General features: G+C 45.6%; 1 protein-coding gene across 3 annotated transcripts in view; it reads right to left on the bottom strand.

Annotated features, from left to right (window-relative positions):
- Positions 1-17,111, bottom strand: part of SPTBN1 (spectrin beta, non-erythrocytic 1) — a 220,764-nt gene that overhangs the window by 16,683 nt on the left and 186,970 nt on the right. For all 3 annotated transcript variants that reach the window (XM_066267134.1, XM_066267135.1, XM_066267136.1), the window contains 9 exons: positions 16,163-16,253; positions 10,572-10,718; positions 9,273-9,536; positions 7,421-7,645; positions 6,887-6,976; positions 6,144-6,425; positions 5,401-5,531; positions 3,633-3,837; positions 2,882-3,256 (listed from right to left, as the gene is read on the bottom strand). In XM_066267134.1, the coding sequence (XP_066123231.1) occupies positions 2,882-3,256; positions 3,633-3,837; positions 5,401-5,531; positions 6,144-6,425; positions 6,887-6,976; positions 7,421-7,645; positions 9,273-9,536; positions 10,572-10,718; positions 16,163-16,253 (1,810 nt within the window). The remainder of the gene's footprint in view (positions 1-2,881; positions 3,257-3,632; positions 3,838-5,400; positions 5,532-6,143; positions 6,426-6,886; positions 6,977-7,420; positions 7,646-9,272; positions 9,537-10,571; positions 10,719-16,162; positions 16,254-17,111) is intronic.

The raw sequence follows: 17,111 nt of genomic DNA, 5'->3' as shown, positions 1-17,111 counted from the left end.
TCATCAGAAAGATCCAGGTCACAAAAATACAAATTTACGATACATGTACAAAAGTAAGTTCTGCACAAATGATAAAACAGATGGACTGCTAAAGAAATGCAGGCAGCGGACTTTGGTCAGGAATGGTCCCTAGAGCTGGTCTGGGATATAAAGATAAGTATATTAAAACAAAACAAAACGTAACACCTGAGCTATTCCTAAAGGGTAAAGATGATGAGTTAGTCATGAATGAGAAACTGCCAGCAAGAACACATACTGAAAACGCCTTTTCCATTGCTGGAATGATGCTGCTGAAAACAGTATACATACCACCTCTGTAAGAACTCTCTCACTACGGAACATTTCAGCTTGAAAAACATAAAAAAAGGTAGCACCTAATGTAGTTAAATAAAGAAAAACACTGACGTCAATGAAGGCAGAATTTTGAGTAGAGGCTAATTTCAAAAACTTTGCAAAATAGGAAATGTAAGATTTTTTTTTTGAGAGAGAGAGATAGGGACAGACAGGAACAGAGGGAGATAGAATCATCAACTTCTAGTTGCAGCACCTTAGTTATTCACTGCTTTCTCATATGTGCCTTGACAGGGGGTCTACAGCTGTGCCAGTGACTTCTTGCTCAAGCCAGCAACCTTGGGCTTCAAGCCAGTGACCCCAGGGTTTCAAACTTGGGTCCTCAACATTGCAGGCTGATGCTCTATCCACTGCGCCACCGCCTGGTCAGGCACAAATGGATCTTATGAAAAGATGCTACACAGAGATAGTATAATTTGTCGTCTATTGATTGTCAAAAACTCAAGTTGGATGATTTATACCTGCCAGTGAGCTAATTCACTGTTGACAGGACGATACGCCACAGCTCCTGAAGAGGGCAAATGGGCAGTATCTATAAAGTTACGAAGATATAGACTTTTGAATTTATGATCTCACTTTGGGGAACTTACCCTACATATATTCTTGCACATTTAGGAAATGAAATGCACATAGGTTCTTTATTACAGCCTTGTCTACAAAAGGAAAAACACTGAAAATAAAGCAGATGTCCCTGAGTGAGGGACGGGTTGAATTAATGGTGGTGCCTCCATACAAGAGGTGCCTCTGTAGTCATGAAAAAGAGGGTGCTCTGTGCACTCATGTCACTATGGTAAGGTGGAGACTGTCAGGCCTGAGGAAGTGGGCTCCAGCCCTGGGTGTTCCTGGCCCTTGGTGGGTGCCCTCATCTCTCTGGGCCCCATGAGATAAAGAGATTTATGACAAAACGAGGGAGCAACTACATCATGTCGGAGTTTCTTCAGGTTCTAAAAGTAAATGATTTTCCAGGCGCAGAGGAGAGGCGTGCTGCTGGGAAGGTGTTGTAACTCTATCTCTAGGCATTCCACAAGTTCCTCACCACTTCTGCTGTATAATTACAGAGAACAGTCGTAAAGCTCTTGCTATGGCATACGTTTTGTAAGATCACCTCAATCCTCAGTGCATTAGGGGACTGACAGTGGGAGAGGTCAAGTTAAGCTTGCAGCGATGCGGGGCGGCAGGCCCCGTTCACACCAGGGCTGCCTTTGCTCTAACCACTGCAGCACTATGGATCACTCACAAGGTGCCCCAGGACCTTCGGTGCAGGGAAAGCCTCTGAACATGACGCTGACAAAGCTTCTGAATGCTAAGTGTTCGCAGAGCTAGGGAGCCCACCAGCTGTGAAGGGAAGATTAGAAACCCTAAAGGGTGATCGGTGGTCCCTTTTAAATACTGTGCGATGCAGACTGTTAGCTGCTCCATGTATCTCTTTTAAAGATTCCCTCAACACGGTCCACCTCCTTGGGGGAGAGGCTGCAGTACTCACATGAAAGGAGCCCCCACTGTGCTCTCCCCACTCTGCTTCTAGAAGCAGGCAATCCCGGGTAAGCGAGGAGACAATGGCAGTGAAGGTGGTCCCTCCACAGAGCAAACCCTGGCGCCCACAGACAATGGTAAGGCTGAGGTACCAGATTTGGGGTCAGCCCACAGCTCAATCTGGGCTGCCTGTATTGATAGATAAAGATTTGCTGGCACACAGCCAGGAAGCTTTATTTTCATATTGTCTGTGGCTGCTTTAGGCTACAATGGCAGAGCTGAGTAATTACAACAGGACTGATATGTCCCACAAAGCTGAAAATATTTCCTATCTGAAATTCTACAGAAGTTCGCCAACCCCTACACTAGGTGGTCAACATGCACCTAATAGACAAGAACAAAACCCCCAAAAGACTGAGGGCTGGTATCGAGAACAAAAGTGACTTCTTCTATAAGACCATGACATTGAGTGGTGGTGGGGAATGGATACAATTTATTTTTCATCTGAAAGACTCAACAAGAAACCGCGCAGGGATTAGAATGCATATACTAGAGGAGATTCTTACTGTTACACTGTCATCACTTTGTCAAACACCTTTCAAACAAAGTCCTACTGTTAGCCACATTTCATACTAGGGGAATAAATGCTGGGCAAATTAAAATGTTAGAATCTTGTTTTCCCTGTTTGCAGATATATAACTCAAAACCCGGTTGGCAGAGTGGTAAGGCATTATTCTGGAGATTATTCTGGGTGGATATGCTAACATAATACAAATTCTTGTGAAGGTCTACCACTTGCAACTGTTCTGTGTGCATCTGGTTTGTTTATTTTAATCATGAGGATGTTCCTCTAACAATGTCTACAAATGTACAACTTTTTGGGACCAGTAAGTTCTCCCAAATAAATGGAGCATTTTACATGTGTTAAGCACACACAAGTAGTCATTTAGGCCATTCTTTGAGGCATGTTTTGAGGAGTCAGAGAATGGCACGAGATGCACAAAGACTCTGTCTGGAAAGAAAACCTCCCACCACCATGGGCAGCTTTCCCACCCACCTGAGTGCCCAGAGCCTGGATGTCATGCTCAAATGTGGTGTGCATTCTCTGCAAGGTCTCCACTGTGTTCTGATCTCTCCCAAGCTCCTCAGGAAGTTTCTTGTGTTTGTCCTGGATGCGCCCAAAGATCTCCTTGGCGTCGTGGTAAAACTTGTGCAGTTCATAGGAGGCAGCGAGGATCTGTGTTCTCGTGTCAATGAGCTCCAGCAGGTCGGCCCAGGCTTCGTTGAGCCCGTCCTTCCACTCAGCGATGGTGGCGGCATCCGAGTGCCCAGAGTTGATGAGTTCATCTGCCATGTGATTGACCGTGTCCACGCGCTCCTGACCAATGTTCCCCGTGTCTCGAGCAAATTCCCGGAATCGTTCTTGCAGCATCTGAAATGGAGACGAGCGTGAAGAAATCAGTGAGACTTTTGTGAACATTTTATTTCCTGATCACATGAATGTCCTTTGGGAAGAAATGCGTAGTATGCGCGACTTGACAGATCTTAGCTCTAAAACCTCGTATTGACCAGGCTTGCTTCTCATTCCCTGCAGCCTGAATAAGGCCCTGGCGCCCTTTCCTTTTACTACAGACGGGGGCATGAGGAGGTTAAACAAGCTAAGTCTAAGTTGCCCAGTGATAAAAATGCAGAGCTGAAATTAAACCCCAAGACCTTGGCGACTGGGGCGTTTTATCTGCTCACAGAGAGAGAACGCAAACGGCCTGCATGCCGCAGCTCGCTGCACCCCCTCACTGCCAGGTACTTGCCGTGACGTGCTCGTAGTCCTGCCCCAGCTCATGCGACCCCGCGACCACCTCCCGCTCCGCGATCCACTGCTCCAGGTCGTCCACCTCCCGGTTGAGCTGGAACAGCCTGTGCCTCTCGTCCAGCTTGCCCCGCCTCTCCTCGGCCAGGTCCTTCAGGCCCGCGTACAGCTTATCCACCTTGGACTGCCGCATGCTGATGCGCTCACTGAAAGGGGGGCAGGGGAGAGGGGTCTTCAATGTCACGTCTCCTTCAGGGAGAAAACAGATAAGGTGGAAATGCCAAAGAGAGCACACCATATGAGATTTCTTGAAGGAGATTTCCGGTGAACCTATTTAGCCTAAAAAAAACAAAACTCTACAGTGTGACTTCCACTCCAAGTCAAGGAGAGGCAACATGTAAACAAAACATAGTAACGAAGGCTAAAGGCCAGCCGGACAGGACAGGGCACTAACTGCACTGCGGCTCTGTAGGTCAGGATTTCCTGTGACGTTAACGTTAAAAGTTAATGTGAAATCCAGGAGCCGCTTTATGCTCTCAGGCATCATGCTGCCAAAGGGACAAGTGATACCCCCGCCTGGCACACAACCGTACCTGCTCTAGGCCTAGTGCTAGTCTCTGCTGGGAGTGGGGGTGGGGCAGGCCCTGCTGCTCCTGTGCCGTGGGCCCTGCGTGAACTGCAACCCTCCCCGCCCCCCAAATGCTCCCCAGAATGACTGTCCTGTAACAGGAAATCAGAGACAAGGATATGGATGCCTTTCCCTGGAGACCACAAATCTGGGAATCCTGAACACAAACACCCGAAAGACCCAATCCCGACCTTGCCTCGGGTAATGCACAAGCAGATTCCTTTCTTTTCTGAGCCATAAGAAGCAGTTACAAACACAGAAAGCTAGATGACTGCCAGTGAAGGTAATACAGGAGCCTGGTATATAGTACGACACCCTCACCTTCTACCCTTTTATTTCTGAGGCACTAGGACTTGATGGGTAAGAGGCAGGAGGTGATAGCATTTTGTTCTTCCTGGGAGCCCTTTCATTTGATAGATCCAAGTCTCCTTGTTTTCTGTACCTAATGACTAGTCACTACTAGTAATTAAACTAGCCTTTCCTCTTAAACTAAAAACTATTTTCTTAAACTGGATGACTTTTCAACCCAAGTGTAGGTGCCTTGATAAGCTGTATCTGTGCAAATCAATCTACACTTTTGACTCATGTCACCAACAATCTCTCAATAAGGCCTTGACCTGGGGAGATATTTAACTGATAAGAGCTATTTTCTATGTAATAGTTCACCCTTCCTATTCAGAATAGGCCTACCTAGGTCTGTTTTAAAAATGATTCTCAGCCTGACAGGTGGTCCAGTGGATCAAGTATTGACCTAGAATGCTAAGGTCACCAGTCTGAAACTCTGAGGTCGCTGGCTTGAGCGGGGGTGGGGTGGGGTGGGGGGATCGTCCACATGACCCCAAAGCTCACCAGCTTGAGTCCAAAGGCCACTGGCTTGAGAGAGGGATACTGGCATGGCCCTGGTCAAGGCACATAGGAGAAACAATCAATTCACAATTAAAGTGGAAAGCAACTATGAGTCGATGCTTCTCACCCTCTCTCTCTCCCTTCCTTTCTCTCTTGGGGTGAGGGAGCTTCTCAAAGATCTGTGTTACCAGTTACTCAAGATGAATGCAACCATTTACTTTGCATGGGTTGAAGTAAGAGGCCCTTCCTGGGAGTAACTGATAGCCTGGTCTCATCTTTACAAAACGGCACTCGCCTCTCCGGATGGCTCTCGGCCACGAGGGCCCGGCTGGTCTTGGAGAGCTGATGCACGGTCTCTGCGTAGTCCTCCACGGCTTGTTCCAGAATCTGGTGCTTCTTCAGCATGGACACAGCGCTCTGCTCATCCTGCAAAGGGAGGGGACTGTCATAACCACAGCTGTCCCCTCGGGCCCAATACCACCTTAAAGGGGGACAGGCTGAGTACATGGTGGGACAGGAGGAAGGACCCGAGTGTGACATGGGCAGTGAAACAGGCGTGTCAGGGTCATCAGTATGGACTGGACTGTGTGAAAGCCTGACCAAAGAAGAATGCAGAATGACTGCGGCCCCTCTAAGGCAGAGCAGAGCCGGGGCATACCCAGTGTGCGGGGCCGGCTGAAACTCCTCACAGTGTAACAAATATGTGGGTCTGACAGCAGCATTCTGGAGCCTGAAAATACTTGCAAATTGTCTTAAAACTGTCATGTAAAATTTAGGTAACCCTGTAACTAGAGAGCAAGGAAGAAGACTGGCAAATTTCTACTAAAAAAAAAAAAAAAAAGACAGATGACCCATTGTTAATGACTCGTCAGGGTTCAGACAATAAAACTCGAGCCACCTTCATGCACCATGGCGCCCTGTGGCACTCAAAGGCAGCAATGAAATGTTTCACAAAGACACAGCCATCAGCAAAACAGCTCGGGGTCAGGGGGACAGGACAGTCTCAGGCTCTTCCAGGGCAGGCGCGCCCTCCCTCACCTTGGCCTTCTCCTCAGACATCATGTATAGCTCCTGCTCGCTCATCCACGCCTCGGCCTCGGCCGCGTCGAAGTAGTACTGCTGGGCCCGGTGCGCCTCCTCCAGCCGCCGGTGCCGCTTCTCCGCCTCCTCGATGAGGAGACCCCATAGCTGCTTCAGGTCGGCCAGCCTCTGCCGGATGGCCTCGGCGTTCAGGCTGCTGCTGTCGGTGACGATGTTCTGGCTCCTCTCGAAGATGTCGTCGATGCGAGGCTGGTGCCCCTGGATCTCCTTCTGGAGGGTCTGTGGGAGCGGGGAACACACACACAAGGTTCGTGAAGTAGCAACAGCACACTGTGCGCCTCGCCGTGAGGGCCCGGGAGAAAATGCAAGCCTGCAAACCTCCCGCATGCTCTCTGCCTTCTAACTTGGAGCCATTATTATTATTATTTTTTAATAATTTTATTTTTTTAATGGGGTGACATCAATAAATCAGGATACATATATTCAAAGATAACAAGTCCAGGTTATCTTGTCGTTCAATTATGTTGCATACCCACCACCCAAAGTCAGATTGTCCTCTGTCACCTTCTATCTTGTTTTCTTTGTGCCTCTCCCCACCCCCTATCCCTCTCCCATTCCCCCCTCCCCCCCCCCCGTAACCACCACACTCTTATCAATGTCTCTTAGTTTCACTATTATGTCCCACCTACGTATGGGAGCCATTATTTATCTGACGAACGAGCCCGAGCAGGAACGCTTACCTGATTTTTCTTTATTAACAGCTGCACAGTCTGGAGGTTGTGGCCGTGATCCGTGGAAGTTGCCAAAGGCATCCTCTCTCCAACCCACAGCTGGAGACAATAGTAAAGAAATGGTCAGGACTACTCAGAGCGAACAAAGGCTGGACGTAAGCGAGTGCAGCGGGGAAGAGCGGGGAGGCCGGCTTCGAAGAAAGTACGTCCTACCCGCCTCCCGCCCAGGGCGCGCGCCAGTCTCCCAAGCCCGCTTTGTCCTCTGTGCCAAACTTAGAGTGAGTCCTCATCCTTTACTGATTTTTAAGATTACCATTCTAGGGCCATTAAGACACCAGAATGTCTTTAGAAAACCAGAGAGAAAAATAGAGCTGCATTTCGTGTGAGAGGGGCAAGAACTCTCAGAATGTACCTACATCAGCTCTGAGAGCTCTGCTCACCATGTGGCCCCCGGTGAGAGGGACAGAGAAGGCGGGACATGGGCTCCGAGGACAGGCCGGGAGGTTTACAGGAAAGCTGGTCCTGCAGCAAGGGTCTACTCACGATCTCGTCCTCCACATCCCTGTTGAATTGATGGATCTCTTTGGAGGCCAGCAGGTTATGCTTCCTCTCGTTCAGGGGCTCCAGCAACTCCATGAACTTGGTCTGCACGGTGAGGCGCTTGCTGTCCACCTCATCGGTGCTCTTCCCCTCCTGACTCAGCGCCTGGGCCTGGCTCTGCAGCTCTTCAATCTCCTTCTTCCGTACCTCCATCTGATTCTCCAGCATCTGAGGGCAGGAAACAGACCCAACTTCATTCACACCAGACACCATACTGAAAAAGTACTTGTTTTGGGTACTGGCCAAAATGGAAGACCGCAGAATGTATATTTACAGAGTGGAGAGCCTAAGAAATGGTTCCTAACAGCGGAGAGGCTAAGAAATGTGACCTAACATGACCCAAAGTTATCAGCTAGCTTCTGCTCTGATGGCTAATTAAAAAAAAAAAAAATTCCTTTCTAGGATTTTTAAATTTGAAAGAACATTCCAGTTTATCCAGTAACTTGGGAGGAAAATAACAGGGAAAACAAAAGGATTAATTATGGGGACAGGATAGTCTTCACTGGCCTGTTCAAAAGCCACGACAACGCTGGAAACTAGTTTAGACATCAGGAAGAACTCAAGTCCTGAGGTTCCAGTTCTTCTGGGAAAGAAACATAGCTAGCGTGATCATCTTCTCTCAATTTCTTCAGTCAGAAAACCGATTATTCTTTGTTTACATACTTGGATAATCGGCTGAAAATATACTGTTTATTTACATGAATAAAATGGGCAAAATTCAAGTAGAGGCGTCTTACTCGGGAAACATAACACGGGAGGATCGTATAACTCTGACAGCTTGGAGACAAGGGGATCGAGTCTGGGACAAACTGACTCCCTTCCTAGGTCGGGGAGGGAGAGCCATGACTAAAAACCAGCCATGACTAAAAACCAGCCATGAAGGAAACTCCTGAATGACTGGTCACCCGAAGAGCAGAGTAGCCAAATCACTCAGCACCGGAAGGGGGGGTGTCCCTGTGAAGGAGCAAGCCTCAGTACTCGGCAAGGGTGCTTCTGCAGCTACTGGTTCTAAGCAGAACTGCTGGGCCTGAAACTGGGGCACACAATGCAAACCCAGCCAGGGGAGCCACCCAAAGCTTCTGCACCAACTTGCTTACTCAACCTCACTGCAGCTGTTTTTGCATAAATTGAAGTAAACTCATTTGTCCGTGATATTAACCCTTTGAGTAGCAGGAACGTTCATGTACATCCTCGCGCTTCCTCACCATCCAGAGTACAATCGTACATGTAAGGCAACATGATGAAAAGGCAAATGCATGTTTTTCTTGCTTCTATAAATTGGTTATCAAACAAACATGATTTTAAGTTAATAAAACTAGAACTGAAACTAATTTCATTTTCTTAAAAAAACCCCCCAAAAAACAACTCATTCCTGGGAGTCAACAAGCATGAAAAAAACTCACTACTCAAAGGGTTAAAAAAAATCAAATTTCTGGCACTCTGAACAACTCTGATCACTATCATGTATCTAGAAGTTCTACAGCAAAGTGTGCAAATATTAGTTTCCTTCATGTAAATCACAGAACTAAATGAAATGCATACTTTCAACTGTTAAATGGTACAAGCCACTGACTAAGACAATGATTAAAAATGTATTTCCAGGCACAAACACTCAACATTTCGACTAATACTGTTTCTTTCCAGTTGGTTATGGAAACACCCCATGATGCTATCAGAACAAACATTCTGCGGGGTTAAAGCCCTTCTCAGAGAAGGTAGACGGCTGAGAACACAGTTAAGATGACGGCAGTAAAACAGCGACAGATCCAAGTAGGTGGTCTCCTTGCACACTTGCCTGCTGCTTTTTCAGCAGGATGTTGACGCTGGTCAGGTCTTTGCCATAGTCATCCGACTGAATCTGACTCTCCAGGCCGTGCAGCCATTTGTCCAGATCCGCACAGCTCTGGGTGAAGAGTTCGGCCTTGTTTGCATCAAAGAGCCGCTGGGCCTTGGTCTGGGTGGTGGATTCAAGGACTTCCCACATTTTATGTAAACCAGTGAGTTTCTCCTTCACCACAGCTTCTGTCTCAGGCTTTTCTGAAATGAGTTGCATTCCTTCCTAGAAAACACAAACTACTGTGGTTAGAAATAAATAGTTTGCTAGAGAACAAATGTCACTGTGAGAAACAGGAAACCTAAGATTATTTGACCTGCGATTTACCCATTCATTCAACACACACACACACGCACACACACACTCTCTCTCTCTCTCTCTCTCCACATGAAGTTACCATAAAAAAATTGACAATGACCTAGTTCTATGCAAGGGCTTTCATGAGAGTCAAGCAAGAAGTTATTACTGCACACTAAAACAGTTTCCACTGAGGCAATGAGACATTCAATGCTAACAACCTCAGATACATTATTTTAATTGATAAGAGTCTGAAACAATATAAAAAGTCTCAAGGAAGAGAAGGGAGGGTGGAGAACTTGATCACACTCATGTTCAGTTATGTTTACACTGAACAGAAGCTCCCTGTGCTGAAACAGTAAGATTTAAATTATTACAGTGACTAGAATGCAGTAGTCACACTGGCCAGGTAGCTCAGTAGGTCAGAGCATCATCCCTACACACCACGGCTGCAGGTTCCATCCCACTCAGGGCACATACAAGCATCAGCCAATGAATACATAACTAAGTGGAACAACAAATCGATCTCCCTCTCTCTAAATCAATCAATAAAAACTATTAAAAAATAATAAAATGAAAAAAAATAGAGAAATTTAAAAAGTTAATATTTCTAAATTTTGTACAACTGGATCTACCAATCTCTGTCATAGCTCTATATGTGTAATATGATCAAGACAGTGGGGACCCTGCCCAGCTCATAGCCCACCCTGTGCAGCAACAGAAACTACACACCTACTACTTGTGGAAAGATAAACGGAACATTTGTACCAGCTGGCTGGGTTTCTGCTGGGCCGAAGTTAGGGACGGGTAAGTGGAGGCAGGACTGCTGACTACTGGCTGTGTAACTTTTGTAGGTGATTAAACATGACTTAAATGTGCTGGAAAATGTGCTAGGTACAAAGCGGCTCGTTTCCACATGGCTACACTGTGGAAATGGCAGCCTCATCAAACACTTTAACCCACCTTTTCGATTTTGTCAAGCCATTCTTTGTTGGAAGCGAGCTCCGCCATGAATGCTTGATGCTTCAGCCATTTACTGTGCAGATTTCTGGCTTCATCGTAAGACATGTCCTGGGCCGTAAGCATCTTTTCATTGATCCAGAGAGACAGCTAGGGAAAGGGCAGAAAAGAAAAAAAACAAAACAAAACAGGAAGGTTTCAGAGACCATGATCAGAGACATCAGCCCTTTCTCTGCCTGGAAAGAGTTGTGTTATGTCATACTGTCCTACGAGACACACTACTCAGTTTCCATGTCAACAGACAACCAAATATTGACTTTATAATTCTGACCTGTCATAACAGGTATCTCCACTCTATGGATGCTGGACCTGAGCCTTGCTCCAAACTATGTATCTAATATTAAATCCTGAAGTCTGAGAGCTCTCTGAGCCAGCTTTCAAATGTCTGGCACTCTTAACCAGCATTCCCCCAAGGCTTGTGTTTAAAGGTCTTACCTAAACCAGCCCAACTCACATCCTTTTCTCTTCCAAATAAATACCTTTGCCAACTATATATATTATGCTAACCATGAGTAACTGTTTTTCACTCCACTTGGTAATTTTTTCTCCCTACTTTAATTCTATTATAAAACCACCAAAATTCCTGCTCTCTTACCTCTTGCTCTCCCCTTCATGGGTTTATTTATGGGAATTCCCAAAAGCACAAACAACGCACTCGCAGTAGGAGAACGGCAGCAAGGACACCCTTTCTCCCCTCTTTCCCTACAGCCACCGGTCTCGAACGGGCCTTCCCTGCAGACCAAGAACACCTCACAGGACTTGATTTTGAGACCCAACAAGTCTACTTGGATCTGGACTCTGGAAAGCCTCACAGAGCCTGCCAGCTGCTGACAGATCTGAGAGGGGAGTTCTCCCCTGAGGTTCGGGCTGGGATTCGGCCAGCCCTGGGCCCTGGACACACTTTTCCTGTGGCTCTCACCCCGCTTCGCCCAGCTCCTACAGCCTGCCTGCAGCGGGCACGGCCAGGGTCCTGGTTCCTACCCTGCACACAGACGAGGAGCTTTTGTTTGCCCAGGTGGAAGACACACAGAGGAATACAGCGTTGGTCTGCAAGCAGATAGGAATGTCTTCAGGGACAGTGTCCCTTCTCCCCTGTGGCCATGAGATGCCCACTTTTACACCAGTTGCTGCCACAACAAATCTGCACCTGAACTTCTTCATGGCCCTATCTCCAAAAGTTTAGAAATGGCACATAAAGGCCAACAGAAACCCTCACAGAATCATTATTTCTGAGGCCATTCACTTGTACTCTGGGCTGCTGCTGGGAAAGGATTCCCCATAAATTTCCTTAAACAACAGAAAGCCTGTCCTTTGGGAAGGACGTTAAGGGGGACAATGTAGGTCACAGGAGGAGCCCTGGCCATGAACGCATGAACTCCCTGCACCATCTCTACCTTTCTCAGGCTACTCGCCCGCCATGCGGGAGGGGTGGGGGTTGGAAGCAAAAGGTGGAGAGACCTTTGATATCACTCTTTACTGAGGGGGAAAACCTGTAAGTCTCACAAAAACCCCTGTAAACAAAGACCACAGATTTGCTACAAGACAATAGACACTCAATTTCCTACTTTATAAGAATTTACCACCTATTTTCCAGTCATTTGGGCATACTGTGGCCAATTAACTGAAACACAACAGCCATTCATTCAACCTAAGGGAATAATAGATTAAAAGGAAGCCAAACCATAATATTTCCCCTTTTATTTTGTACACCACCCCCTACACATAAACACAATAAAATCATTTATCTAAAATGCCAAGGATGTTCACATATTCACATATATTTGCTATTCATAGCTATCTACCCAAGAGAGACTTAAAAAAAAAGGCTATATAAAAATCAGAGGCTTATAAACAAATCTGTTCTTTGCTGAACACATCATCCTATAGATAAAGCATCACGCGCCGCAGATCAACGGAGCGGGTCTATGGAACCTGCCAGTTCCCCGAGCCCTTCATGAGCACGCTGGGAGCAGAGCTGCAGCTATTATCTGTGGGCACTGACAAAGGTCATGTAAGATACACTCATTCTCTCTCGAAACACTGCAGACTGGAAAAGGACAGAAAAAGTGCTTTGATCACTGAATTAAGCTAAAGGCAAAGCATGCTCTCTATCCCTGTGCCACAGCCGTCAGTCATACCTCTCTCCTTAAAAAAAAAAAAAGGATCCATTTTAGAAAACAGGAAGTATTGTGTGAGGGAATAAAATGTAAAACAGTATCTTTTAAATCATTCCTTTTTCAATGTATCACATTAAAACAACACTACTAAAACTATGACGCTCTTTGTAACTCTCTACCTATAACTGAACTGCTGGGTCCCTACTCATCCTCACTGTATCAGTGCTGCAGTGAGTGTCCCACTCAGGGAGTGTCTGGGGTGGGGGTGGGGGCAACAGCAGCAGATTTCATAACCTATGCCTGCCTTAGCCAGGTACCACGTGGGAGTGTGACAGAGACAACTTGGAGTTGTCTGACCTGAACAATACTAAGATAGTGATGGTATTAAATTTAATAGTGATGGTATTAAATCTGACCCTGGGTGTTCTGTAAATATTTACCAGCCTAATACACAGATTTTCAAATGTAGGGCTCGTCTATACATGAATGCCATTCTCAGAAATTCTGGCTTAAAATGAGGCTGAATGATAGAGTAATACCGTATTCCCCATGTATAAGACGCACATTTCCCAGAAAAAATTTGGGGTCTAAAAACTGGGTGCGTCTTATACAGCGGTTGTAGAAGTGTGGCATTTCAAATGCTACAGATGGAACTGAGGACGAGGCAATATATGAAGCAGGGATAGTCAACCTTTTTATACCTACCGATCACTTTTATATCTCTGTTAGTAGTAAAATTTTCTAACCGTCCAGTGGTTCCACAGTAATGGTGATTTATAAAGTAGGGAAGTAACTTTATAAAATTTATAAAGCAGAGTTACAGCAAGTTAAAGCATATAATAATAATTACTTACCAAGTACTATATGTTGGATTTTCGAAGTTTGGCAGAATAAATCTTTATAAAACTTACTATAGTTAAAATCTATCTTTTTATTTATACTTTGGTTGCTCCGCTACCGCCCACCATGAAAGCTGGAACGCCCACTAGTGGGCGGTAGGGACCAGGTTGACTACCACTGATATGAAGACACTAATTTGTCATCTGACACAGATGAGGACAAGCTAATGGACGGGACTTGTGACAGCGATGAGGAGTCGTATGAATTTTATGATGAACAAAACGAGTTTAATAACTTAATGTAATACATCTTTTTTTCAAATTTCGGGCCCCCAAATTAAGGTGTGTCTTATACATGGAACAGTCTTATACATGGAGAAATACAGTACATAGCGCCCCTTTGCTTGTACTTCAAACTCCAAGGATTTTGAAACTCCAAACCTGACCTAAATTCCATCGTCATGTAAAAAATGTATACGCTGATGTGGGACATCTGACACCCCCGGCAGATACTATGTTTGTACTGAAATAATGAGAGTCAAGGAAAGAAAAGACAAATCCAGGAGACGTGGCCAAGCAGTCACAAGAGACCTGCAAATCATCTCTGAGACATGCAAGCCCAGCCTACACCTTTCTGCATAGTTTACAGTCACTGGTGTGTAAGGAGTGGACTCCTTGCAACCAAGAATGCCAGTTTCAAACAAGTGTTAGCAAAGATCAAAGACTTATTAAGGTTATATGCTGTGATTCCACTGGGAAGCACTATCATTTTATCTGTTTACTTTTCCTACACATCTCTATTTATGAATAAGAATCTACTTATGTAAATGGAAAACAAGGGCTGGAAATTTCAACCAGGTTTCTCCCCAGAGCTCTTTATGTCCTCCCAACTGCCTGCTCATTTCCTAGCATTCATCTTATTTAGCCCAGGTTTCACCATGGTCAGGTCAGTGAATTTCACCTCGTTAACTTGCCCTTTAAGCAAGAGCATGAAAGCCCACTATTACTCTCCATTTCCCCCCAGACAGCCTGGTGGTGCTTCAAGGGAAACATCAAAGTTATACAGGGACCTCCCATGCGTGGAAGGTACAGCCGGGGCTACAAACATCTCCTGATTCCTTTGACTTCCTCCAATGCTAAAGGGCCACTTGTTATTCACTGCATCTCCCCACAGTTAACTGGTGATCCCATTACTCTCCTCAATGCCCCGTCTTGGGACATGAATGCCTCTTTTAAATGAGCACCCTATTCAAATGGGTTATTAATGCTCCAATGGCACTTGAAGAGGTACTCCTGTGCTCAGCCTGTCTGGCTCTAGGTAAGTCCCCAGAGACCCAGATTCAGCAATGTGGTGCTGAAAGCTGACAGCCCCTAAACTACACAGTTCAGGTGCTTTCCTTCTTAAGGTCTGGCTGCTGCGGCACGCTGTAAGATTCACAATAAGACAGCTGTGTAATGGACATGAAAGACTGCTTCTGTCACAGACGATCTAACACAATTGTCATTAGAGCCCTATTTCTTTTAACACAGAGCTGCACATTTGATGACAGGCGTTTCTGATGATCTGAGTCACGTTCTGAGCATACAAGCTGACCTCATCCCCTCACGCCCTCCCCTGCTCACGCCCACAGTCCCTACAGCTTCCCTTGGATAGTCTTCATCCCACTGCTGCCTCCCAGGGGACTTGGTCTAAAAAACCAGAGAGGGCCACTGTTCTCTGGCAGACAGAGAAACATGATGCGCTCGTGAACTCACACATGTGAAGTCAGCTACATGCTTTTCTCCAACTAAGCTTGCAGAAAGACGGCATTTTTCTGGCTAACTTTAGTTTTCCAAGTTGTGTGTGCCTGCACCAAGGGAGCATGAAGCAGTATGAGAACCACCAGATTAACACCACATGTGAAAACTCAGGGTTTGAAACCAGGCTTGTTGCTCTTGGCATATTAGACACAAATCTAAGGAGGCTGAAAGATGGATACTTTAAGGTCTGAAGTGAGTAAGAAACTCAGTATGCCTTTTTAAAGAAAACCTCTGCTTCTTACCTGGGCACCCAGTTCCAGTTCCTTTTAGTTCTTTCCTTCCATTCCATTGGAAAGAATGGGTATGACTTTAAATAGTTAAAATATTAAATGCTTTTAGGTTATAGACTATTCTAGGACATCACTGTCTGGTATAAGTTTCTCAGATGGTGGAAAATGTCCTACATCTGCGTTGTCCAACATGGCAGCCACCAATCACAGGCAGCTACTGAGCACTTAAAATACAGCTGGAAGATGGAAGAACTGCTCTCTGAATTTTATTTTAATATAATTAACTTTAGATGAAACAGCCACATGTGGCCAGTGTCCACCGTAACGAATGGCACAACTCTAGACTATGATATTCCAGATTATAAAAATCTAGTTACTCTAAGTAATAACTTGTAGGTAGGAAAACAAACATGGCACCACACTGCCTCACCTGAAAAATCACATGGGCTATAAACTTCTGGCCTCAGTTTTATTCCAGGAGCTCTTCTGCCAAATGCTGGCTGGCACCCGCTAGAAACCAGGAAGGGAGAGGGGAGAGGGAGACATACCTCCTGACAGTCTTGCAGGAATTTCTGAAGATCCCTGTTGTCCTTCAATCTCATCAAAAGCTCACTGGCTGCCTCACGATTCTTCCTGTGCCTGTTATAATGATAAGAATATTTTTTAATAAAGGAATCAGAGAATCTTGAAACACAGATTTCATAATTCAGTCTCTTTCCTGGGTTTCTATATGTATATATATGTAGTGTGTGTGCGTATGCTGAAAACAGTTTGCTAAAAGTTCTTACTTACATCAAGGAGACAAGATAAACAAGAGAGGCCAGCATCCTCCAAACCGTGAGCCACAGTACGGGAGAGCAAAACACCTGTCCCAGTTACACGGCAGGCCAAGGATGCAGTCAAATGAGCGGTACAAAGCCCACACTTCCTAATCTGTTGGGGAGGGGGGGAGTCTGAGCTTGTAATGTATACAAATCCCCATTTTAGGCATTGTGAAAGAATCTGAAGCCTGTATTTAAGAAACTTGTAAAAGGGTGACAGGACATGTGCATGGCTAGGAAAATACAGATAATTAACATACTGTGATAACTGGATTCCTGTCTCAAGAAAAACTCACCGAAAACACTAATAAATCAGAAATGGAAACTTTAAGACCTGTGAGATTATCTACCTACTCACAGGTAGGTAGATTACCTACTTTTTATTATTAATAGGTAAGTATAACCAAGGTTTAAAGAAGTTAAAAGCATAAAACCTTAAACAGAAAAAAACAGTAAGAGCTGGAAGGAGCAGGGTGCCTGCTCGCCCATTTGAACATCGTACATGGCTTCTTCGCACACACTGCAGAGGGGCCAGAACTCATCGGCAAATTTCCTTCCCCCACCCAGTGGTGCAGTTTCTCTACCAAAAACTGAACAGCTATGTGAATGCTGTGAAAACAACAGCTGCTTCATGGCTCCCGTGAAACGGGGGAGAGCTATCCCACACCCAGACTCC

This window comes from Saccopteryx bilineata, chromosome 3 (assembly GCF_036850765.1).
Source record: "Saccopteryx bilineata isolate mSacBil1 chromosome 3, mSacBil1_pri_phased_curated, whole genome shotgun sequence".
Lineage (NCBI taxonomy): Eukaryota > Metazoa > Chordata > Mammalia > Chiroptera > Emballonuridae > Saccopteryx > Saccopteryx bilineata.
This window is presented reverse-complemented; position numbering and strand designations above follow the sequence as displayed.